Source organism: Nematostella vectensis, chromosome 6 (assembly GCF_932526225.1).
Source record: "Nematostella vectensis chromosome 6, jaNemVect1.1, whole genome shotgun sequence".
NCBI classification, from domain to species: Eukaryota; Metazoa; Cnidaria; class Anthozoa; order Actiniaria; family Edwardsiidae; genus Nematostella; species Nematostella vectensis.
Genome location: NC_064039.1, coordinates 11,418,659 through 11,445,848, shown reverse-complemented (window position 1 = coordinate 11,445,848; position 27,190 = coordinate 11,418,659). Strand labels below are relative to the sequence as shown.

The window sequence follows — 27,190 nt, the reverse complement described above, 5'->3', positions numbered from 1 at the left end:
CAACATTTCAATGCAGATGATATGTTTTTGGATCTTAAAAAGGTATATGCAACCAAGGAGTTCCAATCCCTAATAATGGACAGTTTTTTACAGGAAAATGTGAAAATGAATTAAAAGATGGAATTTAGCCACAAGACCAGTGGAATCATTACATAGAGCTCCCTTCAAATTTATTAATATTTCATGTACTGTATAATCTATCCTGTCTGTCAGTTTGTGTATGAAAATAACTTATTTTGTGTGTAAGTATTACTTACAACAGCTATGTCAAATGTAATGCTCTTTATTCAAAAAACAATGAGTGGACATTTGCGAGACCCCATCATTAACACTGTGAAGTTATTTGCGTGCCTTTTTTTGACCTGCTGTCTTGTGGCAGAACTTAATTACTTTACTCCTATCTACACATAGCTTGGCATCATACTCTTGTTGTTTCTCTAACATAATTTTCTGTAAGCTCTGCTAACTCTGCAAGTGCACAGTCTTCAGGCAGTGGCAGTTTACTGATGTGTGGTACTATCATTTGGGTGGGGAGGGGAGCATCTTCATCTTGGCAATGGTCACTCTGAAAAAAATACGACATCAGACAATAAGTGAAGGAGGGAAAGAGAAGGAGTGCAAGGATTTTTCCAATCAGGTTTCCAACATGGGTGTCCGTAAGGCAAAAGTTGACTGTAATAACACTGTTTGGGTCCATTCTCTTGTTTAACCAGGTTTGAGTTTTTTTTTCTTTTGATTTTCTGTACTCACCAATTCACTTGTTGTCAATTTGAGATAACTTGCACACTGTTTGGCCAGCTCATATTGGCAAAGTCTGGGGACAAAACATGGACAAGTTTCAGACACACCAATTATGAACTTGTACTCTGATTTAAAATCAACCCAAGATGATGATCAAGCATGAAAGTTGTTGCCAAGTAAGACTTTTACACACAAGCAATCCAAGCAATCCTGATGAATGGTTGAGAGGCTGTCCCTAAAGGGTATTGCGCATACCTGTCTTTTGCTGTTGCACATGGAAGGTTGTTAATGCGGTTACAGAGTGATGCAACCTGTGAATGAATCTCTTCAAATTCTCTTTTGGACGGTTCACATGATCCCTACAAGCAGGCAGTAGTTTAGTATGTTGTCATATTTAGTTGCAGGGAAACATAAGTGTGCTCACTTTGGAAAGATCTTGGAACTTTTCATTGATATTCAGAAAGTCAAGTAACACCTGAAAGTATAACGAGAGGAATTAGTAAATTTTTGCACTGATCCAAATATTGACTGGGATTAAGATCCCTAATCTAAGACAAATCATACCTGGTAAAGAAAAAATTGTTGTGATACCAATATTTTGATAATGATCCCGACCCCACCAACACAAGTTTGATCCCCGACAGCTCCCCGGCACCCTGACCTTTGATCCCATACCTTGTTACTACTCTGGCGTGTATCACAGCAAATCATGGGTGCAACAACTGAATAAATGCAGGATTGTAAATCATAATACAATGCTTTGTTAACTCCCAACAAACTTGAACTACATTATGTCCCCTTAAGGGTTTACTGGTTTAGATTGTAGTGTACCTGTCCTCCAGTCTCCCAGCCCATAATGTTGGAAGATCTCTCCCTTGGAGCCATTTCCGCTAATAATGCCTTAAGAGTGTCATAATCGTCTAAAAGAAAAACGAACAACCGCTAATAAGTGTGACCAGTGAAACAGTGCACATAATAACATGGATGAAATTGGAAGATCTTGTTGGAGACACTTATTGTTAAAGTAGACAAAATGCTTACCATTAATAATGGCATCACTAGCAAGACTTGAGATTAAAACATTGTGACTCCTGTTCCAGTGGCTAGATTTGAGCAGATGCAGGGCTTCCTCGCTTGGCATAGAGTCATGCTGAGCACGTATTGCCTGAATAGTGGCACAATAAACACGGACCATACAGAATCAATCATATTAGGTATTACCTATTGTGGCACAATAAACATGGACCATACAGAATCAATCATATTAGGTATTACCTATTGTGGCACAATAAACACGGACCATACAGAATCAATCATATTAGGTATTACCTATTGTGGCACAATAAACACGGACCATACAGAATCAATCATATTAGGTATTACCTATTGTGGCACAATAAACATGGACCATACAGAATCAATCATATTAGGTATTACCTATTGTGGCACAATAAACCACTGCATTCTGGCCAACAGGAAAGAAAGTCCAGTCTTTATTGCATGTGCATACAGTTATAATCAGCTAGCTTCATGGCAAAGATTAAACTACAAGCGTGCACAATAATGGCCATGCCTAAGGTGAGTCGAGTTTGAGTGCGCTTTCTATAACAATGAGATAGAAATGTGAGCGACCGTGAAAAGAGCCTAGATCTGGACTAAATAAACACGGGTCGTAATCATATTATGCTTGATTTGTGGCACACAGATGGTCATACAGAACAAGAGTGTGATACTAGGTGATATCAGCTGTTCCACATACCTTCGCCTCATGAATCCACTCTGGTGGGATAAGAAGCTTCTCCCTTAGGAACTGCTCCTTTCTCTGGTGCTCATCAGACGGGGAGAGCTGACAGTGACGGAACAGCAACCTACGCACAGAATGCTCACGCCTACGAGGATAACTCAAACTTTGAGAATTGTGCCGCTATTTTGCCAACTAGACATATAACAATATGGACATATGACAATGTTTTTCCACTTTCTGACCAACTGTCACAGACTACAGAGCCATAGCAGGCCACATAAGATTGCTCCCCCCCATCAAATTGAGGGGGGGGGGAGCAGAGCCACGTAAGCCAGTCGTAAACGTGTACCTCTCTTTATCAGTGATGTGAAGTAAAACAAATGCTGCCCATTCCCACATTCCTAGTTGTTCAAGTTGAGATGCGAAACCACTGTGTAACATGCCGGCATGGTACTGTGAAAGATGAGAGTATTCCAGAGACTGGAGCGCTTGGTACAAGTGCCAGCTGGAAAAAATATTTTAATTAGCATGACATAAAACATATGACAATAAAACATAATAAAGAACTTAGCATATATGGATAGTGCAAAACATGATAGTGTTTTGATATTTACGATAGTGTATTCTTGTGCAAATATTGTTCTGAGGAGATGTGTTGTGAGATTATTTTAAAGTGTGTGGACAGGTATGTGACCAGCCACAAGGTACCAATGCAATGACCACAAATTAAGGTGTGGTGTGATAGGAGATGAGTTGATGAGGCGAGAGAAGAAAGGATGGTGTCCAAAGTTGAAGCACATTATAGGGTAAGGTTGAAATGGCAATCAAAGATAAGGAAAGAAGGGTGTCAATTCCTGGACCTGTAGTTTAACTGGGGCTGCTAAACACACTGTTGGATACACATGCTATCAGATGTAGTTTGGAGAGGTGATGTAAGGTCATGTAAGTGGTGTGGTGGAGGGTTCGTTGTCTGGGCTCTCTACCTTAACCTGTAGTCTAACTGGTGTGGGGTGTAGGAGGCAGGCGCCAGGGTCCTCTCCAGGCGATGTGATCGTTTACAGAACAGCTTGAGCAGATGGTAGCATGTGTCGCGGATAGAGACACCACCTCCACTCTCCTCTTCCTCCTCAGATTCTGAGTCCTCATCTATTTCCCTGTACGGAGGGTGTGGTGGCTTTCCATACTTGCCGTAGCTTGTCCTGCCCTGGAATCAAATAAAAGTTTGTTACCTTTTTTATAAGGCTGCAGTATTAATACCATGTCAGACTATCACACCCACCTTAAATGCATCCTCGTACCCAGAGAGTATTTCACTTATAGATGACGTCTGAGAGTTGTGATACCTAGTAGCATAACAATCAAACATTATAATTACTATAAACAATGTGTCTCGAGGGGTTTCTGAAAAGCATATTGAGAAGTGATTCGTTCATTCCCAGCAAGAAATATTTCAATTTTTTATATAAACAAGAAACAAATATCAAGATTGTGCAAGGAAAATAAAATACCCCAAAACAAAATAATTGGTGACATAGTGTTCTCAAACCTTAACCTTAACCTCTAAAGATCTAAAAGCAGCTGTGTAATAAGATCATAAGAACTCTTTTTGTGACTTGGCTGTACTTCATACCACATGTGCACAGCGAGGACTCTTTTCCAGTCCAGATCTTCGCATGTGTTGAGGAAATCATCAGAAGTGCGCCACACCATGCAGCCTGCCAGCAGGGCATAGACCTTGATGCGCAGCTCTGTCATGTAGCTATCAGCCTAGAAATATAAATGAATGAATGAATGAATGACTAAATGATTGAATGAATGATTTAATGTATGAATGAATGAATGAATGAATGAATAAATGAATGAAGGTGATGGAATAAAGGTGTGAGGTGTTAGGGATATTAAGTCTACTTTGTAGACAGCACAGTCACACGTACAGTAGCATAAGTTTCCTATTGACTAAGATAACACTTATAAAACAAAACAAAACAAATTGCAAAACCATAAAGGGCAATCCTCCGCTCCTCCTCTAATGGAATACACTGACTAGCGACTGTGGCTTACAAAAAGATAATGAAATAGTTCCATTGACAAAACCTTGCCATGAAAACCATACTATCACCATACTGTCACCATACCATCACCAAACCCACAAAGCTTAAATATAGTGGCTTGTTTTGCTCGCACCTTGACCTGTTCCCAGTCGCTTAGCTGCTTCTGGAGAAGGTATCGGATGGCGGAACTACTGGTAGCTTGTGAGAGGAGCAATGACAAGCGGTAGTCACCATGCCGCTGGGCTAGTCGAGATGCCTTACTGATCTGCTGACCAGTTAGGTGGCTAAAGATGGCATTGAGGTAGTCACCATCCTAAGAGATAACAAGATATAACAACAGGTGAGTATATTTGTTATTCACATTCTGTGAACAAGATACAACAAAATGTACTAAACTGACAGTAATATACTCCACAAATGTTTACTATTGAAAGTTTGATTTGACATGGTTCTGGGAGGATTTTACTAAAAAAAAAAAGCATTTTTTTCTTATCTAGGGATAGAGCGGATAAGCCGCTCCCCCATATAAGTGCTTCGTCTAGAACTTGATCAATTAAATATGCTCCCAGGAGCAGATCTAGGGGTGGGCCGAGCTGGCTCTAGCCCTCCCTATTTGGCTTAATAGGGAAATCCACGAAAAAAAAAAAATAGAATCCACCCCTCCTTTCTTGAATCCCTTGTTTCAGCCTCCTCTTTTTGGAACAACTGGATCCACCCCTAGCCTCCCCACGCTTATCATCACCATCCTGTAATCATCATCCAGTAAACAAAATATGACGACATTTGGACCCACTTTTCATGATGGCATAGTGATATAATCTGTCAAGTACTGCCAGTGGAGGGTTATTTGGAAATAAAGTAATACAAGTTAATGAAGAAGTAGGAGTAAATTTAAAATAAAACCCACCTCAAAGTTAGCCTTGTCGACTTCTACTTTTACTCGATCTTTGGCAGCCTCAGCCAGCCAGTGAGAGAGTGCATTCCGTCTTGCCACCTGGTGCTCATAAGTACCTTGGCTTGCTGTATCCTTATCACCTAGGTCACCCCACAGTGCTACCACCAGATCCCATACCAGGCTGTGCTGGAATGCCACATCACGACTAGAACTTGACCCTAGGGTTATAACCATGTGGTCATCTTATTATCTTTTTTTTTTTTTAATTTTAGAACTAAAGCATTATTTATTTTCAGAAACAAATATCATAGATAATTTAAAAAAGCGCTGGTATCAGGCAAATATGTTGTCTAGATGTAGTCCAGATGTTTTGAGGCATCTACCTCTTCATTAGTGAAAAAAGTAAACTAGGATATCTACTGATAACTATAACATTGGGTTCAGCTAAAATGGTACTACTTAGTTAAGTACATATCCTGTATCAAGTTAAATTAGCTGATCTAAAGTTGTGAAAATTTAAAATGATATTCTGTGCAACAATTTTTTTGACTAACCTTGGGTTTCTTGGTTCTTTTTCGCCACATCAGCATGTTGGTGGAGAGCTTTGGTACCAGGTGTTGGCTCAAAGAATGGGCAACCATCACTTGCCTGGGATGAGGTGCAGTGCTCTAACTCCACTTCTAATGCTTGCAGGTGCTGCTTCTGATGGTTTCAAACACCACAAAAAAATACTGGCTTTTTGGAAAGTGGCTTTTTGATTGCTTTTTGTATTTGCTTGTATTGCTGTCACTTTAAAGCTCTTTGTTATTACTATGATTACCACACAGCATTATTATACAGCAAAATCAGCAAAGTACAGAATTGTCATGACAAATGTAAAATGTATATAAGCATAAGCACGATTTCGCACAACTTAAAATTGAGGTTATTCAGACTTTGGCACTTTTGCATTCTCTCAGAAATGTCTGCAAAGCTCAACACTGGATTTGTGTGGGTTTTGTCATTTTTTTCACCAGTATTAAACAACAGAAATAAAATAAAAGCACCGAGCAATACTACTCACCAACATACTAGGGGAGTCTGGTTTTAAATCAGGAGCAATATTTAACCTCTCTACTACCACACCAAAGGGTGACTGCCCTCCTGTGGACTCTGTCAGGAGTCTTGATCGCGAAAATAATGCATCTCCGGTGACAGATGAATGCATCATGGATGCTGGTTTCTTGGTCTGTGTGCCGAGAGGACTTCCACTGTGGACTAGAGTGAACCCTGGCCCCCATCCCACACGAAAAGACCTGCCCATCACAAGCCCCATGTCTGCAATAAGGTTCTCCTTGCCGTCCACAATGGAGTCATCTTTGGGGACTAGATCCCTCTGGTGGGCTCTGGCCCCAACAAGCTTGGTTCCCATGTCAATGGCACTTCCTACTGCATTTGGGCACATCATTGGTGAAGAAGGTGCAGCACTGGTGAAGTCATGAGCCATGGGGAACTTGGGAGGTAGGGTGCCTTAAGGGTTTAAAACAGAACAGTATACTTGTTAATCAAAATATTAAACTAGATTTATTCACATTAAAGTGGAAACAAGGTCAAGTTTAAGCTTAAAATTCACCTTATACATATACCAATTCATATTGTATCCCTTATAAAATTATTCATACACATCCCTCATACATACAGATCCCTTTACTTTTATGTAAGGGACAGTAAAAAGATTTTAAGCGATCTTGGACAAGTCATAGCACAAATAGTTGGATTACTAAACAGTTGCTTTATACCTGTAACTATTAATAGCCAAATTCGTTGTTGCGCGACCTCGGCGAATCCAAAATCCTTGTCTCATTTGGTAATAGCACATAGTCAGACAAGTTTTAGGGGCGGGTTTGTCTGGTTTTTATTGTTTGGTTTGATTGACTATGCGGTATTCCCAAATGCAGAAAAGAATCTTGGATTCTGGCAGGTCGTGCAACAACGAATTTGGCTATAAAATGGTTAAATTATTGCCCAATAAAAAAGACATTTCCAATGTTAGAAAGTCATGAATTTTTTCACTTCCCATATGAGTAGAATATCAGTTGTGCTACACAGATATTAACAGTGGACTTCTGGTGAAGCACAGAAAATTCAGATACAAAGCATTGCCCCCAAGAATATGATTATACAGTGAGTTATAGGACATTTTCTAGTGGTAAACCTTTTCCATATCAGATGTTATTTCAAATACAATTATTAAATTGTACCTATTCTTGGGCTTCCAAACAAAGCTGGTCCACTGCCTGGTGCATCCAACATCCTGTGAAACTTAGGCGACTGTGCTGCACTGTGCCTAAATATTCCAGGAAATGCAATCCTTTGGGTGTCATCATCCATGGCAAAGGAGTGGTCACCTGGTCGCTCCTTGAGCTTGGGAGAGCGTGGAGCAGCCTCAGATTCACCAAAGATTGAGGCTTTCATGAGCTGGGTGCGATGAGCACTGATGCCAAGGGATGATGCTATAAGATGGCTTGCAGGGGAATCATATCCACCCTCTTCTTTGTCTTCATAAATCTCATCTTATATAAGAACAAAAATCAACAGTTTCATTCTAGAAGATATAATGCAAATGAAGAAAATTGACCCTCTCCTCCTTTTCTTGCATGTTAATCCCTAAATCCTAAAAAACAGGTTCGCACCTGTTTTGCAGTAAGATGGTGCATGAACAACAGAAAGTTTAGGCCCGTTTCATGGAATGTTTACATCAATTTTGCAAAAAGAAAAAGCTACTCTAGCAGAGTCTCATATTTGATAAATTTCCAATATGAAAGGTGATGACATTGACATTTGCTATGTTTTTAAAAACAGAAAAGGCAAAACTATCCTGCCTCACAATTCATTGGAATTCAAAGCACAAACTCGAGGATTTAGTACCAGGAAAAGTCTGCTGGTCAATGTCCTCCATGTCTTCACTCTCTTCGTCCTGTTGCATGTTCTCTGACGCAGAAGCTGTGGCTTGCTCTGTGGCTATCTCGTCTCTTTGTGCTTTCTCTCTCTCGTAGGCTTCCTGCTTCTCTTGAGCTGCTCTTAGCTTCTCCAGCATAGCAAGCTTTTCTTTGTCAGCATCTATGTCCTTGGGAAGGGTAACAATATTTATCATGGGCATCAATAAGGTACGAGATGGCAGAATTTGGTTGTGAAAAACACTTTAAGAATACTTGTCTCAGGAACAGTATTTTCTACAGCACCTTGTTAATACATCTGTCTATCTCATCTATCTTTATCTCATCACAGAATTGTGTATCACATACCTTCAGATATTATTTCTTGTATCATCGTCACACTTTTACCTATGCTATCCCTATAATTTCTGTCATCAATATCAAACTCTCCACTACCACCACCACAAGCCATTAACATCTAGACTATCACCAACATGGTTACAAAGTCTCTCACATACCCTCAGATATTATTACTTGCATCATCACCACAACTATCCCTTCTGCTATCCCTATATTTTTTTTATTAACGTTAACATCTCCACTAGCACCACAAAAAAACAACATTAACATCTCAATTGTTTTAGCAATATCATTACAAAGTCCCTGACATACCTTCAGATTTGTGTCAATAGGTGGACGTTTTAACCTCTTTTGAATATTCTCATCGTCCAGGAACTCGTGGATGCCATACCGTGTGAAATGTTCCACCTAAAAAATGATCAGAAGATGATTAGATTAGCAACAAGAGCCTCACTTTGTGACGAAGTTCACAGAAATTTGCCTTCACATGAAAAGACCTGGAGGGCAAAATGAGAGATGCTCTGCTTTTTTCTTTTCACAACTATTCTCTTGGTCATAATATAACTAAAAAGACTACGGCAAGCTATAGAAAAATTAGATGGTCTGCGTAGGTGTTGTGCAGACATAATATCAAAACATAAATCAACACAAGGTAAAAAAAAAGTTATGTTAAACGCCTCTGTAAAAACGTCAGCACAACTACTCTGTTACACAGAGGTGTTTAACATACCTTTTCAGCCTTGTTTGATTTATACCTATTCTCTTGGTTCTTTTTGGACTATGCAATTTGGCAGACACTGGGGGCCTTTTGGCATGGCAGGCTTAGGTAGTTATGAATCAGATGGTATACATGGAACAGACTTACCATGAATACCCAGCTTCCAGTGTGTGGCTGGTAATCTATAAAGGTAGCACCAAGTTTAGCTGTAGCTGCCTCGGCTCTCTCTAACCAACCCTGCTGCTTCGGTCTCTCGGGGGTCTACAAGCAACAAAATAATCAACACTAGTCAACAGGCTTGCAGTCAGGGGGTCAACATGCCTTACGCAGGGGGGGAGGCAACTAGCCTTTAGTCAGGGGGGGCACATGACCTTTAGTCAGAGGGGGGCACATGACCTTTAGTCAGGGGGGGGGGCAAATAGCCTTTAGTCAGAGGGGGGCACATGACCTTTAGTCAGGGGGGGCAAATAGCCTTTAGTCAGATGGGGGCACATGACCTTTAGTCAGGGGGGGGCAACTAGCCTTTAGTCAGAGAGGGGCACATGACCTTTAGTCGGGGGGGGGAAGCAACTAGCCTTTAGTCAGAGGGGGGCACATGACCTTTAGTCAGGGGGGGCAACTAGCCTTTAGTCAGAGGGGGGCACATGACCTTTAGTCAGGGGGAGGCAAATAGCCTTTAGTCAGAGGGGGCACATGACCTTTAGTCAGGGGGGGGCAAATAGCCTTTAGTCAGAGGGGGGCACATGACCTTTAGTCAGGGGGGGATACTAGCCTTTAGTCAGAGGGGGGCACATGACCTTTAGTCAGGGGGGGGCACATGACCTTTAGTCAGGGGGGGCAACTAGCCTTTAGTCAGAGGGGGGCACATGACCTTTAGTCAGAGGGGGGCACATGACCTTTAGTCAGGGGGGGCAACTAGCCTTTAGTCAGAGGGGGGCACATGACCTTTAGTCAGGGGGGGCAACTAGCCTTTAGTCAGAGGGGGCACATGACCTTTAGTCAGGGGGGGGCAAATAGCCTTTAGTCAGAGGGGGGGCACATGAACTTTAGTCAGGGGGGGGCAAATAGCCTTTAGTCAGAGGGGGCACATGACCTTTAGTCGGGGGGGGGGGCAAATAGCCTTTAGTCAGAGGGGGGGCACATGAACTTTAGTCAGGGGGGGGCAAATAGCCTTTAGTCAGAGGGGGGGCACATGAACTTTAGTCAGGGGGGGCAACTAGCCTTTAGTCAGAGGGGGGCACATGACCTTTAGTCAGGGGGGGGCAACTAGCCTTTAGTCAGAGGGGGCACATGACCTTTAGTCAGGGGGGGGGCAAATAGCCTTTAGTCAGAGGGGGGGCACATGAACTTTAGTCAGGGGGGGGCAAATAGCCTTTAGTCAGATGGGGGCACATGACCTTTAGTCAGGGGGGGCAAATAGCCTTTAGTCAGAGGGGGGCACATGACCTTTAGTCAGGGGGGGGCAAATAGCCTTTAGTCAGGGGGATGGAGGCCTGTAGTCAGGTGTGTTCAGAACCAACCCACTGACTGGAAGGTTCACTAAAATGACTGGCATTTAGTCAGTGGGGAGGGGTCCTGTATTCTGGCATGTTTAGAAGAACCACCCGACTTGACTGGAAGGTTCACTAAAATAATAGAAACTTGAGAATTTGAGAAATTTGAGTCCTGGCGGAGCAATTATTTAAAAGTCTCCATTCTTCAATGATTATACATGACTTAAAAGCACTCTTGCTTACCTTGATGGGTTTGTGAGTGGTCTTGTCATTTGGCCAGACCTTGATCAGCGTAATTTCTGCCTTCTTGTTCAACTCTTCTCCAACTTCGGGCTTGTTTGGATAGGTATCTGGGTAGACCTCTATCTCACGCCGCCTGAAGAAAACTTTGAAGGGAAAGACATACAAATTTGAAAAGCAAGTCTAGCATTCAAGGGTCTTGCGCTTAGTATTTGCATTTTATCTATGTACACAGTGTCAGTGCTTTTAATTATTCTTTGAGGGACATGTTAACAAAATTAGCTATGCCTAAGCATAGTGGAATCAGGAAAAATTAACACAAAGTTGAAGTGGCATATTTTATGCCTGTCAAAACAGAGAAATATGCATGTCACTACTCATTGTTTTGCATGCTATACTACAAATACGAGTTCCAATGCGACTATGATCACTCAAAATGTCAGCAAAGCTACCCTGCTTTCACAGAGAAAAGAAACATACCACTTTAACATTGTTTTGATTTTTTAGTGTATGTAGAAAAGAGAACAGGTGAGTATCTTATAACAGGTTCTTACCAATCTCATCCAGATTGAGATCAGCAACATTGGTTTTTCCAGGGAACTTCACTTCGCCATATCCCTCTCTCCCGACGACAAAGTCATCAACCCACACCTCCCCATTGGCATCCACCATATCATTCAGCTGCTCAATAGATGGAACTGTGTAGTACTCAGGCCTGGAGAAAAGGAGAAATTAATTACAGGAACATTTCAACCAGAAGAGCAAAATAACAAATTACAGAAGCCTCAGATAATCATCTATTCCATCCAGTGGCAGATTAAGTATTTTCCAAAGGGTAGTTCAATTTATGAAGTTCAATTTATCACCGAGCTCAATAGCAAATTTAGTCACCAGCTCAATATTGCTTAAAAAGGGATGTTTCTATTGACCCACAGAACCTCTCCTAGATCAACCATTATTTTCTAGGTGCATGTGTGCATTCAGTTTCAAAATGATTGCTGTATAACTTAAATTCAAACTGTACACCCTAACACACCATTTCCTTAACTCACTTAACCCCAGACTTGGTAGTTTGTTTCATTGCTTATTTTGCATCCATGTGGGTCTCCAATCGTATGCCTTGGAACTACTTGACGAAAAGCATGCCAAAGGCACCAGTTGGTTGCTAACTAAATGGATAAGATCTCAAAAGTAGGTCGTCATCTAAATGCATCACCTCGTGAGGATGATACCGCACGGCTCTAGCGCTGGTTCACCATCAGCTTCATCTCCACCGTCAGCAGCACCCTCAGCCTCCACCCTCCTGTCCCGCCGCCGGGCGTTTAGATCCTCTAGGGTGTCATTTAGAGGCTGCCCAGCATTACATGAGAATCGGACACCGATAGGCGTGGTGTGCTCAGACCCCCGCGAGTCGTTCAGGTCAGTCATGGGTCCCGGGGGCGTCTGAATTGCTCTGCTGCTGTGGGATGACGGAGGGTAGGGTGACACTGGCGCAACCAGGTCTTCCTCATCGTCGTTGGCAACACGAAGCCTGATATTATCAGCTGAGCCAGACATCTGAAGAACAATTTTTTTTACTTTGTATAAACTTATACTCTGAATGTAAAAAAGTTTTTACTTGACTGAAATAATGGGCTATTCCAGTCCACTTTTATTTAAAAAAAGCCATGTTCACTTGTAAGTCCACAATGGAAATAGTTGAAAATTGACTCAAACTAAGAACTACTATTTGTGATCTGAGCCCTATACTGCATGACACAGCTGAAAAAGAACAATATAATAACTTTTTTGCCATCACAACAACAACAATAATCTAAGCAACTAGGAAAAGTTGTCTAATTAAGCTACGTAGCCAGGTAGCTGAACTATTCATGAAAATAGCCAAGTTGACGGATTTAAATAAGGGAATAAATAAATGGAAAAGAAATGGATCCAGAAATTTACCAAAACTGTCTTTTCGTGCATCCCACATGGTTAGTTATGTTAAGCTAGAGGCATACCTGCTCTGGGGTGTTTCTGTTCCTAATGACAAGCTTCTTGATGCTCTTGCGCGGCACAAATGTGTCGGGACTCACCCCTGACTCCTCCAATCCATCAAACATCTGTGACTAATAGAATAATTGGACATTCAAATTTATGGCAATATTTTATTTAAAAAAGTGTCAATTTTGAGACTGACCTTATTCATGGAATGGTTACTGATTGGCCGTGGCTTTATTTTGGCAGTTAGTTTTGCAGAAACCTTAAAGTAGAGACATACCACTATGAGGCGAGGTAATCTTTAGTGTGGAAATTTGGGGTAAAACCCTCACAGCAAAAGGCTAGAACCAGCTAGCTCAATTGAAACCAGTGATGAGAAGAACAGGAACCGCAGAGTGACACCCTGCCGACTGCGCCACAGGCTACCATACTTTACTCACCTTATAATGTGAGGGTGACCCTAATCTTTGGGAGTTAACAGTGGTTGTATTGGCAACCCTATCAGCCTTTGCCTTTTCCTGAAGGAAATTTAAATATAGCCTTTAGGCATCAGGCTTAAATAAATCATTTGCTACTCCACAAACATGATTAAAATACATCTAAGATTTAACTGGAGGATAACTTAAGTGACACTTTATATAATAATAATAATAATAATAATAATAATAATAATAATAATAATAATAATAATAATAATAATAATAATAATAATAATAATAATAATAATAATAATAATAATAATACTGTTTATTAATGCCTCTAGCAGTTATTAGCAGCTGAATTACAGGCAATTGCGCATTTAGAAAAAGAAATGGGTGGGAATTTCTTCCAGGCCTCAGATGCATGTTATTAGTCGAGTGAACGACTCTGTTATTGACAAGCGGAAAGATGGGATTGTCCGGTTTTATTTGTTTTACAAAATTGGCACATTTCTCTAACCGTCTCTGCTCTAAGGTTGTTAAGTTAGCTCTAACGAGAGCATCAAGATATGGTACATCAGGCCAAATTATGGCCATGGCTCTCTTTTGGATGTTTTCTAATGAGTTACACAAATACCTAGGAAGACCGGCAAAAACAACCGATGCATACTTGGTGGAAGGTCTTATGAGCGCACAGTAAGCTTTTATGATTTTAGAAGGTGGAACGCCACACTTTTTTAGTTGGCAAATTGCATACAATCGTCTGTTGGCTTTCTTGAGAACATAGTCGCAGTGTGCAGCCCATGTTAGATCATCTGAAATATGAACCCCAAGTAGCTTAAAACTGGCTACTTGTTCAATCAGAGATCCTCCGACAGCAATGGGCCTTGGCACGCAACTATTGTAGTGAAGAAAGTCAACAGTCATGGTTTTGTATTTACGCGTGTTGAGGCGCATGTTATTCTGGTGAGCAAACAAATTGATGTCGTCAACTAAATGATTCAATAAAGAAGGCGAGTTCCTCGGGACAATCTCAAGGACCGTTAAGTCGTCAACATATTTCACACGAGGGCCCCAAGAATTCACCAGCACGTTAACCATAACCGCAAAGAGTATGGGGCCTAATTTAGTCCCCTGTGGACTTTTTACTAATCCACATCAGTTGAAAACAGAAGTAACAAGGTAAACAAAAGCTCAATGAGAAATAATCCAGTGTATCCCACCATGCTAACATGATTGAACTTGGGCTTACCGTCAAAGAATTCCTGAAAAGCTTAGAGTCACCAAAAGGAGAGTTGTTGAGGGCCATGATATGCTGCTGGAGCTGCTGCTGTGCTAATAACAAACTTGCCTGGTTACTTGTGGCGATACTAAGGAATAGAATGAAGAAAAACCTAGTCACAGAAATACATACACAAGGCCACAAAAATACTTTTGTTTCTATTTGTTCTTTTCCTTTTTCGTTGCTTTTTAGCTACTCAGCAGTAAGCGGATCTAGTTGGTTTACAGCCTGTTCTGAAAGCTAAAATTAATATTTTCAAGTAGTTTCCATTTTCAATGTAACATGTGTACTGTATATTTATTTGAAACTATCTGAAAAATCAAAGGTCATATAATAAACCAGGTTAGTTATTTTGGTTATTCTGTATGGTTGTAACTATTTTAGAGTTTACAGAATTAATAGTAAAATCACTCTAGAACCATGAAAGTGACCCTTTAAGATATAGGTACAGCTCATACAAGATAAAATGATTATCTAAACTTACTTCAGATTGTTGGTAACCCCACCAAGGTTGAGGCCAGTTGCTGGTTGTCCGAGGGTGTTACCTAACATTGAGCCCCCCAGGCCACTTCCTAGGCCTGTAGTTGTAGTTCCAAGGCCGGTAGTACTACCAAATAAGCCAGTACCAGTACCACCGAAACCAGTAGTGCCGAGACCAGTGGCTGGCTTGCCAAAGGCGGTAGCGGTGTTGCCAAACAAGCCTTGTGTGCCAGTTGTTCCTGCCCCAAATGTACCAGTGCCAAGGCCTGTTGTACCAAAGCCAGTCGCAGGCTTCTGTGCTGACAGCCCCAGCAGACCGCCAGTGTTGGTCGCCCCAAAGCCAGTTGTTGAGGTTGCAAGCTTGTTACCAAAAAGGCTGGACTGTAAAAGAAATCACCAGGAACATGACAACTATTATGCCCAGAGAGGGTCCTGGTTGGGTTATGCTCAAGAAAAACTGTACCCAGGAAAAGGTCCCAGAAAATGTTACATCATCAAACTTAAAGAAAAGCAGCTTCGCTTTAATTATTAAATCAAAAGCCTAAATAAATAGGTCCATTTTACCCATGCCTACACCCATATAAAGGCAATGCAGAACTGGTTATCAAAACATCATTGGCAGTATGAAATAATACAGAATTTGAATGATTCAGCTCCACCCCTGATTGCCATACCACCCAAGCCTTGAGGCCAATATGAACACCACATACCTGTTGGCTGGTCTGCCCAAAGCCAGTACTTTGCCCAAACAGTCCAGTACCAGTGGTGCCTGTGGCCGCCCCAAATCCAGTTGCACCACCACCAAACAGCCCGCCCGCCTGAGTAGTCGTAGTACCCCCAAAGAGGCCACCCTGCAAACAACAAAGTGGTTACAAAAAATTTTTGCAAAATAAGGAAAAAAATAAGTTTCGTCAAGAGATTTGTGGAGATGATGACAAGAACATATAATAAGAGAAAAAAAGAAAAGGTGCCATCTAATAGAAATACATTTGTTCAATGATTCAGATAGAACAATTTACCAGAAAGATACAATGGTGTAATAATTATATATTAAAGATTCTCTAAAGATGTCTAGGTGATATGTTCTCCTCTAAACACAGGTTTCTACTCACTGTCTGAGAAGTTGCTGTCTGTCCAAATAGTCCATCACTTGCTGGTGTAGTGCCAAAACCAAGACAATTTAACTCAAGGGTTATCATTTAGGATTTTCAATGAATGTTGTGAAAGTTGTTGTTGTGGAAAGATATTTTCCATATTTCTGCAGCATATAAAAAGCAAGTTTATGTTTAAGTTTATGATTATGATTTAAGTTTATGATTATGTGTTCACCAAATTATGTGGGAGCTAGATGGAAAATTGATGGTCAATTCATTGCCCCCCCCCCCCCCCCTAATCTTCTAGTGTGTGCAATGAATTGTATGAGCTGAATTGTACCAACCTGTTCCAAATCCAGTCTTGCTCTGTCCAAACGCTGAAGTCCCCCCAAAACCAGTGCTAGTGGCAGTGGTTCCAAACAAACCGCCAGTAGATGCTGATGTCGCTGGAGTGGCAGAGAACAGGCCTCCTGTCGATGCAGTGGCCCCAGTCGCGCCACTCTTACGGCCCAGAGTATAGTCCTCAAAGCGCAATTCCTGAAAATAAGAAACGCTACATTCAGCTCTTTTCACAACGCAGCATTTCTATTACCAGGCCTGTAGAGTAGCTATGGGCATGTGTCAAAGAACCACCAACCACCCTCTTCCACCAGAAAATGCCACCTTTTCTTTAAAAAATCACCAATCTTAGCATATGGTATATAAAACATAGCATCACTTCTTAATAAATGAGTGCTACTACAAGGAAGAGCATATTTGTTTTCATTTCTTCTCCAACCGAATTCTCCCATTAAAAATTGGAATTTGTTTTCCATCCATAATAACTATAAACACAGTGCCCCACACCTATGCCACGTCAATTCACCTCAAAGCTTTTGGTCTCATATTCCTTCATCACAGTGATGCTCTGATGCTGTGTGTTCACATTAGTTGTAAGTCCATTCTTGACCACTTGGTCTGTCCCTCGAATGACCTGACAATATGATAAAAAGTCAGCGGATAATACCAAACATAACTGACCATTTGGTCTCTGCCTTGAATAACAATATCATGTACAGTCAATGGATAATACCAAACATTCTTGACCATTTGGTCTGTGCAGCGAATGACCTAACAATATCATTTACAGTCAGTGGATAATACCAAACATTCTTGACCATTTGGTCTGTTAGAGAATGACCTGACAATATCATTTACAGTCAGTGGATAATACCAAACATTTTTGACCATTTGGTCTGTGCCGGAAGGACATGATGATATGATGTACAGTCATTGGGTAATACCAAACATTTTTGACCATTTGGTGCGTGCCGGAAGGACATGATGATATGATGTACAGTCAGTGGATAATACCAAACATTCTTGACCATTTGGTCTGTGCCGGGAATGACATGATGATATGATGTACAGTCAGTGGATAATACAAAAACATTGCAACCTTTGCAGGACAATTTCGACTTCAAAAGTACACCTAACAAACAGTAAACTTAGGCAACCAAACATAAGGGTTAAGAACCAAGACCTTTTTAAATTAATCGCTTAGTTTATTGTAGTTGAAGCTATCACATACGTTTGTAAGCCTATCATCAACTATCGTAGACTACTTTTGAGTTTTAACATGCTTAGACTTGGCAATAAATTGATGTTTTGTTGGTTATAATCATACACTAATTTCAAAGCACTATCAACATCCCCACAAACCATTTTCTGTCTCATTGTAAGACATGCATCAAAGTGAGTGAGAGTGGATGATCGTCAAGCTTTGTATAAAATCAACTATCGTGCATCATTTGAAATAGACTAGTCAACTCACAGAAAATTTAATAGGCGTCCCCGCTTGTCCTGTAGCAGTTGATGCTGCACCAAAACCTATAAAACAGAAGGTTAACTAATCAATTTTAGCTGGAATGCAGAGTGCCTGAGTGACACACTGCCAGCCGCGGCACCAATGTTCTTGTTAACTAAAAACAAATCCTGTCCCAAGTACTCTAAATAAGACAAATCCTAGTTCCTGTTTTACCCCTTCAAGAGTCCTATGCTACTAGTTTTGCAAAGACAAAGTAATGTATGGTCTCCATACCTCCAAATGCTGTGGTTGCTCCAGTACCAGTACCCCCAAATAAAGAGCTCTGAGTGGCACCTGTAGTTCCTCCAAACAGACTTCTACCAGTTGTGCTTGTGGGTGGAGCACTGAAGAGACTCCCTGGAAAACAAGGCATTCATACAAGAAAAAGTGACCTTCATGCACAACTACATTACAATCTCTTTGAAATAGACAGTACCAGTCAATGGAATTATCAGTTTAAGAATGCCATATGCAGGGCGACTCTACAAGGGTGACAATTAATTCCTAGTCTTTTGAAATAAGGATGTCAAGCTCAAAGACTTATCTCTTATCATACCTATTGAACATGTATTAGGGGATGGTAAAAACAAATGGGATATAAAAAAAACAGCCAAGTCAAACTGGGGACAATTTATAATAGGGACCTTAAGCAATGCCAATGGCAGCGTGGATGTTGACAGCAGAAAACAATGGAATTTGATTCAGAGTTCAAACTCCTCTAATTACTTTCTCTACTGTAGAAATAATGTCCTTAATTTATTTTTTTCTTTTGTCTCTGACTAAAATGTTTTGCTTATTCCATTGCAATTAAATTTGAATTGATTGCCACAAGCGAGTGAGTTGTCCTAGCTGTCGTTGTCGTCCTTGATTAAGGTCCCTAATATCTGATTTACTCTACCCTGATAACATGGACAAATTTCAGATTCCCTTCAGAGTTTGAGAAATGGGGCTCTAAAGTGCTGTGAACATTCTGTGTTAAGAATCTCAACAGGGGGACTTCAATAGATCTCTTATCTAGATTCACAACTTTGGACCTCTCATACCTGAAGTACCAAAACCAGAGGTAGAGGTACCACCAAAAGCCGCTCCCTGCGTCTGACCAAACAGACCAGTTCCTGTGGTGGTGCCAGACGCTGCAGTGTTACCAAACAGTCCCCCAGTGTTTGTGCCTGCCGTTGAGCCAAACCCGCCAAATCCAGTGGACACTGCTGAGGCTGGCTGGCCAAACATACTGCCAGTCACAGTGCCACCACCAAACAGTCCAGTCGCTGTATTGGTGCCCGCAGCACCAAAGAGGCCAGTCCCAGTGGTCTGTGTGGTTCCAAAGCCAGAGCCAAACCCAGTCTGCGTCTTGTTACCAAACAGGCCGCCTGAAGCTAAATAAGAACTGGTATCTTCGCCGTCAGACCGGGTATTTATCAATCTCCAAGGAAGATCCCTTTTATGTAATTGTCAAACACTTTTGATATAGGTATATTTAGAAAATTACATTGAAATTATCCTCGACGATAGCAGCAAGTTTGAACTGCTTGAATTCGGTGCGCGCCATTAACGACCCAGAATGCAATGGCTGGGGAGCGGGAATTTCAAGCATGCGCAAATATGATATCCCGCTGACTATTAAAATTATAAAATTGTAAAAAAAATACGTGAATTTGTGTAATAAAGTAAAATTTTGTTTTCTTTTGTTTAATCTTTTTAGGCGTCCCTGCCAAACGTCAATCAAATCTATTTTGATTAAGCATAATCAGTTCCGTAGCCCGTAGCCGCTGTGCGTACCCAGGATTGGCTGACGAGGGGGGGGGGGGGGGGGGTGTCATAGGTATCACAGGAAAAAAAAATCGTACAGTATATGAAGATTCTTAATTAATGAGTAATAAACTGTTAATAACTCACATTTTGGCCTTCAAGGGGGGTGCGCGCACCCTGCACCCCCCTGTGTACGCTCTAGATAACCTAAGTGTGGGTTTGGAGGCCGACAATTTGAAGTGAGCACATGTAAATGGTGTTTTCGTTCAGAATGTTGGCTATTATGGTGATGTGATGATGTAAATGATAATGATCATGTTGATGATGAAGTCGTTGTTGACCAAAAAAGCCATTGATGATCATGGTGTTGCTGCTATGATAAGTATTGGTGATACTGATGATAAGATGGTGACAGCGAAGATGCTTGATACTAATATAAGCACAATCAATACCGCTGTGATTAGAACCTCTCATAGCCACGTCATCTCTCATTTTTCAGAGGGATCCCTGATCGAGGCATTGTCCAACTTCGAAATTCGCGTGGGAATGTCGGCGGAGTTCAAGACCAACCCGATGTGCGGAGCGCGCGTGATTAGTACACACGTGGGGGAGCTGTGGACTTCCCAGTGCACCCCACCCCTCCCCGGACAGTACGTGTCGGTGCAGATGTACGGCAATGTCTATCTTAGTCTGTGCGAGGTCGCGGTCTTCGCCAGGAAAGGTAAATGGGGTGGTGAGTGCTTGTTTGTAACGCAGAACAAAAGAGAAGGACCGAAAGTAAGAATCCGAGAGAGGGAAGGGAAAATGTAAAGAAACGCAGTGCAAGAGCGTACTTTGTGTTGAACGCTTGGTGAACTCTAACAGTAAATCTTTTTTGGGGTTGATCTTAAGAAAAAAATGAAGCCACGATAAGATAAAGAAGCAAGCGACAAAAAAAATTTGAGAGGTGAATGGGATCAAGATCGAATAAAATATAGCCGATAAAAAGGTGATCACTAATCAATAATTATTAGGTCATCACAAATATTAATATCATGAAGTGTTATGATCAAGTGTTTTTTTTTTCTTCAGTCATGGAGGGTTTTTTTCATCAAGTGCTCTTTTTTGCTGTTTCGCAAAGGGTCCTGATCAATTGCTTTTTTCTGTCATCATGTAGAGTCATGATAGAGTGTTTTTTTTTTCTGCTGTAGATAACCACGGCAAGTGCTCGGACGAGCTTCGTAGAAAGCGGTCACTGATTACGTCATACAAAGATCTGGTGCTAAAACGAGCCACCGTGACCTACGGGCGCTACGAGTGAGCTACATGAGCTACGAATGCCTACCGAGATCTTTGATAATCTATTAATCTACTAATCATTCCCGAGAGAGCCCCGATTGCCTTTCAGCTAACATACCGAACAATATTTGGTTACGGCGAATTTTGGAGCTACGACGATCACGTGGCTTGCATCAAGAGCTTGAGACTGGGGTATCTGCAGTTAGATATAAATATCAATGATATGTAAACTATTAAAACTAAAATATTGCTGTTTTAAGCATATATTAAAGAAATGACTCAAAAATCTTGCACAGTAATTGCTTCATTGGCTTCAATTGAAGAAATTAAGGAAATAACCGATCAGTTTTGAGGGTGAAAGGAGAGACCATTCCCGAGCACTAGTATCTATCGATTGCCAAGACAGGCCCGTACTCAGGGGGGGGGGGGGGGGTGCATGGGGTGCGAACTACGACCGAAAGCCCGCTTTCGGTTCTCAATACTGCTCAATACGTTCTACTTGTAGACAAAACTATAAAGTATAAGCTGTCACTGGTATGTAGCCAAATCCAACAATAAACGTCTCGTGGAGATACTGAAAAGGCATAAAAAATCCCTTTTGTTCTTTCGGTGGCGGTCAGATTTTTATTAGAGTATTCCCTCCCTCCCCCTCCGCCCCGGAAAAAAGTAGTTCCACTTTTTCGGATTTTCCCCCCCCTTCCCACCCCCCCCCCCCCTCCCTGCAAGACACAACACGTTCATTTCATTGTCACGAATTATTTCATTGTCAATCTCCTCGAGCCTCAATTAACGAACCATTGTTCCTTGTCCTATGCACTGAGACTAAGACATACGAAGTACAAAAGAAAAAGAGGAGAGTGATGACGGACTCAATGAATTTAGAAAAATTCGCTGGGACGGGAAGACCCAGAAAGATCTAAAATTAGCTCTTGAATCTGATGAAGTGCAAAATAGGTTAGGTGCGGCGGCTTTAAAGTGCGTGCGTGGATAAAATGACGGAATTATTTACAGAAGCAGTAGTAGACCCATGTGAATGCGCTGGCTTGCGGTACCAAGCAAACAAAACAGACAAAATGGACAGAAATAAAAAGTGGTTTGACAGAGAATGCAGAAATGAAAAAGAAAATCTCAGATCCCTGGGCAAACAAGCCTCACAGATCAGGCAGACTCACGCAGTGCATTACACGAGAGACTTCAACGAAACTAAAGATACCTGGAAACAAATAAAGAACCTATTGAATATCGGGAAAAATAAAGATACGAAAAAAATTAAGATTGAAGAAGCAGGTAAATTCCATAAATAATTTTAGGAACTAAACGCACGGCCTCCGGGGTAACGGTCTGGCGAAGAAAGCCCAAAAGAACAGCCAGCCGACACCGTTGGGCCTTAAGACTTTCAAATCTCAGAAAAAGAAATAGCAACAGCAATAGACGAATTAACATCGGGGAAGGCCCCGGGTGCAGAAAATGTTCTGAATGAAGTCCTAAAATGCGGTAAGGAGGCATTGAAAAATCCACTATGAATTTTATTTAATAATATATTAGTAAGAGGGGTATACCCGTCTACAGAGGGTGTATTAAACCCATTTAGTTGAAGTGTTCTATGGTTGAAGAATGCGCGTGCCTCCTTCTTGTCTGAGGGCTTTGGTGTTCCACTGTCCAGATTGATACAAGCATATCTGAGAATGTGTGTCCGGGTTATAGGAAGTGCTGGGCAACAGGAAGTTCGTTTCCAGAGGGGTATGTTCTTTTGTTAGCTGTTACTGAGTGGCGGTGTCCTCTAAGTAACATTTCGGTCTCGCCGATGTAGAGTTTGCCGCATACTCGACAGGTGATCAAATAGACTAAATTCTTAGATGTACATGTAAATCTGTGTCTAATAGACTCTTAGATGTACATGTAAATCTGTGTCTTAAGTATGATTGCACGTCTTGCATGTGAGGGCGGTGACAGGGAAAGTACACGTCTTGCATGTAAGGGCGGTGACAGGTGAAGTACACGTCTTGCATGTAGGGCGGTGACAGGTGAAGTACACGTCTTGCATGTAGGGCGGTGACAGCTGAAGTACACGTCTTGCATGTAGGGCGGTGACAGGTGAAGTACACGTCTTGCATGTAGGGCGGTGACAGGTGAAGTACACGTCTTGCCTGTAGAGCGGTGACAGGGAAAGTGCACAAGTGCACGTCCCTATGTAGTTTGTATTTTTCTCAAACCAACACTATACACCGCTCTACTTTCGAGTATTGAGCACTTTCTATGAAAGCCTTCAACCATCATTTTATATATATATATATATATATATATATATATATATATATATATATATATATATATATATATATATATATATATATATATATATATATATATATATATAGATTCCCTGAATCCCCTGATGAGTGGGCAACCACGAAACAGACCTGTAGGGAAACCTATGTAGTTTGTATTTTTCTCAAACCAACACTATATATATATATATATATATATATATATATAGGCAATAACTCATATACCCCTTTCAATGGGTCATATTCCTTTCTATTCCAGGCAATGGGTCATATTGTTGCTGGTGGCACTGTGGCTAATATAGAAGCGATGTGGGCGGCTCGTAATGTCAAATTTTATCCACTTGGCTTGTGCGATGCCCTCAGGAATGAAAAGGTTCTAGCTAAAGCTAAGGGCTACAAGGTCTTTCTACCACACAGGAACGCGTACATGGCCATTACGGACTGTACTACCTGGGAGCTGCTTAACCTTGACGTGGACACCATTCTTGATTTGCCCGATAAGGTGAGGGAGAAGAAAAATATTGTGGAATTTTCAACTTTTTAAACGTTTTATTATTTTAGATAATTTAGTCGACAGTGTGCTCAATTAGATAAGCAGGGGCGTATCCAGAAGTTTAAAAAAGAGGGGGGGGGGGGGCGAAGCAAAAGTTTCATGAAAGGGGGGACCGGACTTATTATTTTTCAGTATATTTCCTTATATTTCTTGTTATTTTTAACGAGACTGTACGAGTGTCTCTTGTTTGCTGATTTTACGTTTTAAAAGGCAGCAACCCTGATTTTTTGCTTAACTGCCCATTCAAGCGCGAAAAAAGGCTGAATAAAAAATATGTCAGTTGGTTGTCCGTCATGTGCAGCATAACGGTATCCTGGGTACCATCTCTCCCAAAGGTAACAGGCTTTCGTTAAGATCACTTTTAATGTTAAAACATTACGATACTGTTCTAGGTATCCGCTATGTGTGGCATGACGTCGTCCGATCTTCTGGAGGTGCTGACGAACTATGGGTACGATGCCATAGGTATCCAGAACTTCTGCGCACGCCATGGCTTGAAGCAGAACCCGTGCGTACTGGCGCCAACCACAGCCCACGTGTCTCTCTACAAAGGCTGCACCATACTCGGCATGAAGAAGGGCAACCTGATCACTATACCCGTGGATGAGAACGCGCGGATGTGTGTCAAAGGTGTGCAAGGCGCGTGGGAAGCACCTTTTCTTTAAGGTTACGGTTCACCTTCACGACCCTGTCGCGCTAAAAATAAAATGCGCGATTTTTGGCAATATTAAAAAAAGTGCAGATACTAAAATTCGTAATAGAACTGAGCATCTACCCATGGCTTTTTTTCTCCGTAGGGAAATTTTTCAATTTGGGTCAGGGGCCGAAATGTGCAGAACCATACTGTTGGTTTTAGGTTGGTACCTCAATAGCGTGCCTAGATTAACGCAATATATCTTATTTATATCAGCATATGTCAATCTTCAAAAAGGTGTCTCATTTTATCCATATCGTATTCTATTTAAGGGCTATTTTATTTCATATAGTTGCTGTGTGCAAATTTGAGCTATTTCCGGCCTTTTGGAGAGAATGACATTAGGTTAATAAAACAATATTTTAAAAAATGAGCGCATTTTTGTCATGAGATCCCATATTTGCTCTCTAATTTCCAACACTTTCGCACCTTAGAACATCTTGTGCTTTAGGCAAATCCAGTCTATTTGTTTCCAGTACCCTGATACAACCTAAACGAATCATTTTTTCCAGATAAACATTTTCGAATATTTTAAGGGTGAACGTGAACCGTAACCATAAGGCCTGTGGATTAGACTTGTTTGACGCTCGTTTACTCAAGCTATGAAACCCCTGTAAAGGGGCTATTGCAAACGCCGTTCTAAACATCAAACAATAGACTTGGTTGATTTGCAAGCATTTTTCAGAACCCCATCGTACTTTGCATTGGACCGTTCATTGCAGCAAATCCACGCGAATGTCAATTTGCCTTTTTATAGCGCGCATTGATTTATTGTTGCTATTGAATTTTTCCGGCAATCAGTCAAATGAAATAATTTGCCACGTATTCTGCTTCTTTAGCGAAAACAATGTTGGGACATGAACTACTTATAGGGAAAAAACTCCACTATAAACTCTTAGCTAATAAGGGAAGATAATTTGTTAAAATCAATTTCTATTGCCAAGGGCTCCGCCACCTCTTGGAAGACAAGCTGGCAAACAGGATCCCTGTAGTGAGTGTCATCGCCATCATGGGCACGACCGAAATGAGCGCTGTGGACAACCTGACCGACATCCTAGAGCTTCGTAATGAGATGCGCAGACGGGTGGGTAAAAGGGTTTATGATAAATAGCAACGTCGATTGACAGCCTCAATGATTCCTACAATTATAAACTGTTTCCTTTTCCATGCATCTCCTATACTTTTGCCAACTTTCGCGTAGATAGGGAGATGAGGAGGGTCGCTTTGACCAAGCCAAGTTAACATCGTCCACAGGGCTTGAACTTTATGATCCATGCAGACGGGGCTTGGGGAGGTTACTTCTGCACGATGTTGCGGACCCCACCAAAACCAGAAGACGACGGCGGAGAATACCCGGAATGGTTCGTTCCAGAGATGCATCTGAGTAACTACACCACCAAGCAGCTCTCTGCAATTCCACACTTAGATACGATCACGATTGACCCACATAAGAGCGGCTTCTGTCCCTATCCCGGAGGAGCGATCTGTTACCGCGACAAGCGCATCAACAGCTTCTTGGGCATCACTAACAAAGTGTCGTACTTACATGGATCACTGAACCTTGGGGATGTGGGTATTGAGGGGTCCAAGCCTGGCGCTGCCGCGGCGGGAATCATCATGGCTCACAGGGTGAGTTCTACGATCCTCGAAAAATGGCAGTGGATTAGACCTTTATGATAAATAAAAAAAAATGGTACAAATGGATTGCAACTTTTAAACCGATTCGTGTCCTGATGTAATATTGATCTGTGGCTATGCTATACATCTTCAGGTTGTAGGCCTGCATAAGAACGGCTACGGTCGTATCTTGGCTGAGTGCACATTCACCTCCAAGCTGTTGTACTGCCTGTGGACCTGCCTGGGACAGGACGATGACCCCTTCTTTGTGGTTCCCACCAAACCTTTACCACCAGACCGCACCCGAGTGGAGCACATCAAGTTCATGAGGACCCGTATTCTGAACAGGACTAACGAGGAGCTCGCTCAGGTAGAGGACCCGTATTCTCAAAAGGCCTAACAAGGAACTTGCTTAGTTAGGCAAATGCAAACCCGTATTCGGAAATGGCCTAACAAGAAACTCGCTCAGGTAGGGGGGAGCCTGCTTGGGTATGTGGTACACAAGGACCTGCATACTAAACAGGGCTGTTTACTAAAGTGGCAAAGCGTAACCTACATGTTGGTGTCCGTATTCATAGGATGCAGAAGCCATGGAATATCTTCGCGAGATTGGCCCCGATACCATGATTCCATGCTTCTCCTTCAACCTGAAGAACAACTCGGACGTGAATTTGTGCAATGACCTGGTACAGGCGGTGTTCAAGGATCTGTGTATGAGTGATGATCGTGTGTCTTCGTATCGCTTACCCATGC

General features: G+C 41.6%; 3 protein-coding genes across 4 annotated transcripts in view; 2 read left to right on the top strand and 1 right to left on the bottom strand.

Annotated features, from left to right (window-relative positions):
• Window positions 1-153: 153 nt before the first annotated feature.
• LOC5496748 (nuclear pore complex protein Nup98-Nup96) lies at window positions 154-19,826 on the bottom strand. 2 transcript variants are annotated; one of them, XM_048728740.1, is made up of 34 exons: window positions 19,302-19,826; window positions 18,493-18,615; window positions 18,226-18,281; window positions 17,278-17,385; window positions 16,757-16,949; window positions 16,431-16,471; window positions 16,029-16,169; window positions 15,323-15,699; window positions 14,809-14,926; window positions 13,578-13,655; window positions 13,337-13,399; window positions 13,158-13,265; window positions 12,374-12,714; window positions 11,712-11,872; window positions 11,161-11,303; window positions 9,572-9,685; window positions 9,019-9,114; window positions 8,339-8,537; window positions 7,672-7,983; window positions 6,495-6,940; window positions 5,986-6,133; window positions 5,444-5,649; window positions 4,670-4,849; window positions 4,116-4,252; window positions 3,765-3,828; window positions 3,469-3,689; window positions 2,835-2,990; window positions 2,501-2,630; window positions 1,783-1,906; window positions 1,573-1,661; window positions 1,166-1,216; window positions 997-1,100; window positions 751-814; window positions 154-565 (listed from the first exon to the last, which is right to left on the bottom strand). In XM_048728740.1, the coding sequence occupies exons 1-34, from the start codon at window positions 19,486-19,488 to the stop codon at window positions 419-421; spliced, it is 5,226 nt and encodes a 1,741-aa protein (XP_048584697.1). In that variant the 5' UTR covers window positions 19,489-19,826; the 3' UTR covers window positions 154-418. The 2 variants fall into 2 exon arrangements, with proteins under 2 accessions (XP_048584697.1, XP_048584698.1); XM_048728741.1 differs by lacking the exons at window positions 17,278-17,385; window positions 18,226-18,281; window positions 18,493-18,615; window positions 19,302-19,826 and having other exon boundaries at window positions 16,431-16,576; window positions 16,757-16,894.
• Window positions 19,827-20,301: 475 nt separating this feature from the next.
• LOC116614356 lies at window positions 20,302-21,571 on the top strand. The gene is made up of 2 exons (XM_032375263.2): window positions 20,302-20,728; window positions 21,198-21,571. Exons 1-2 carry the CDS (start codon window positions 20,311-20,313, stop codon window positions 21,305-21,307), a joined length of 528 nt encoding a protein of 175 aa, XP_032231154.2. The 5' UTR covers window positions 20,302-20,310; the 3' UTR covers window positions 21,308-21,571.
• Window positions 21,572-23,820: 2,249 nt separating this feature from the next.
• LOC5512039 (L-tyrosine decarboxylase) overlaps window positions 23,821-27,190 on the top strand; it is a 29,310-nt gene continuing 25,940 nt past the window's right edge. The window contains exon 1 of the mRNA XM_048728745.1: window positions 23,821-24,075. Within this exon, the coding sequence (XP_048584702.1) occupies window positions 23,836-24,075 (240 nt within the window). The 5' untranslated portion in view covers window positions 23,821-23,835. The remainder of the gene's footprint in view (window positions 24,076-27,190) is intronic.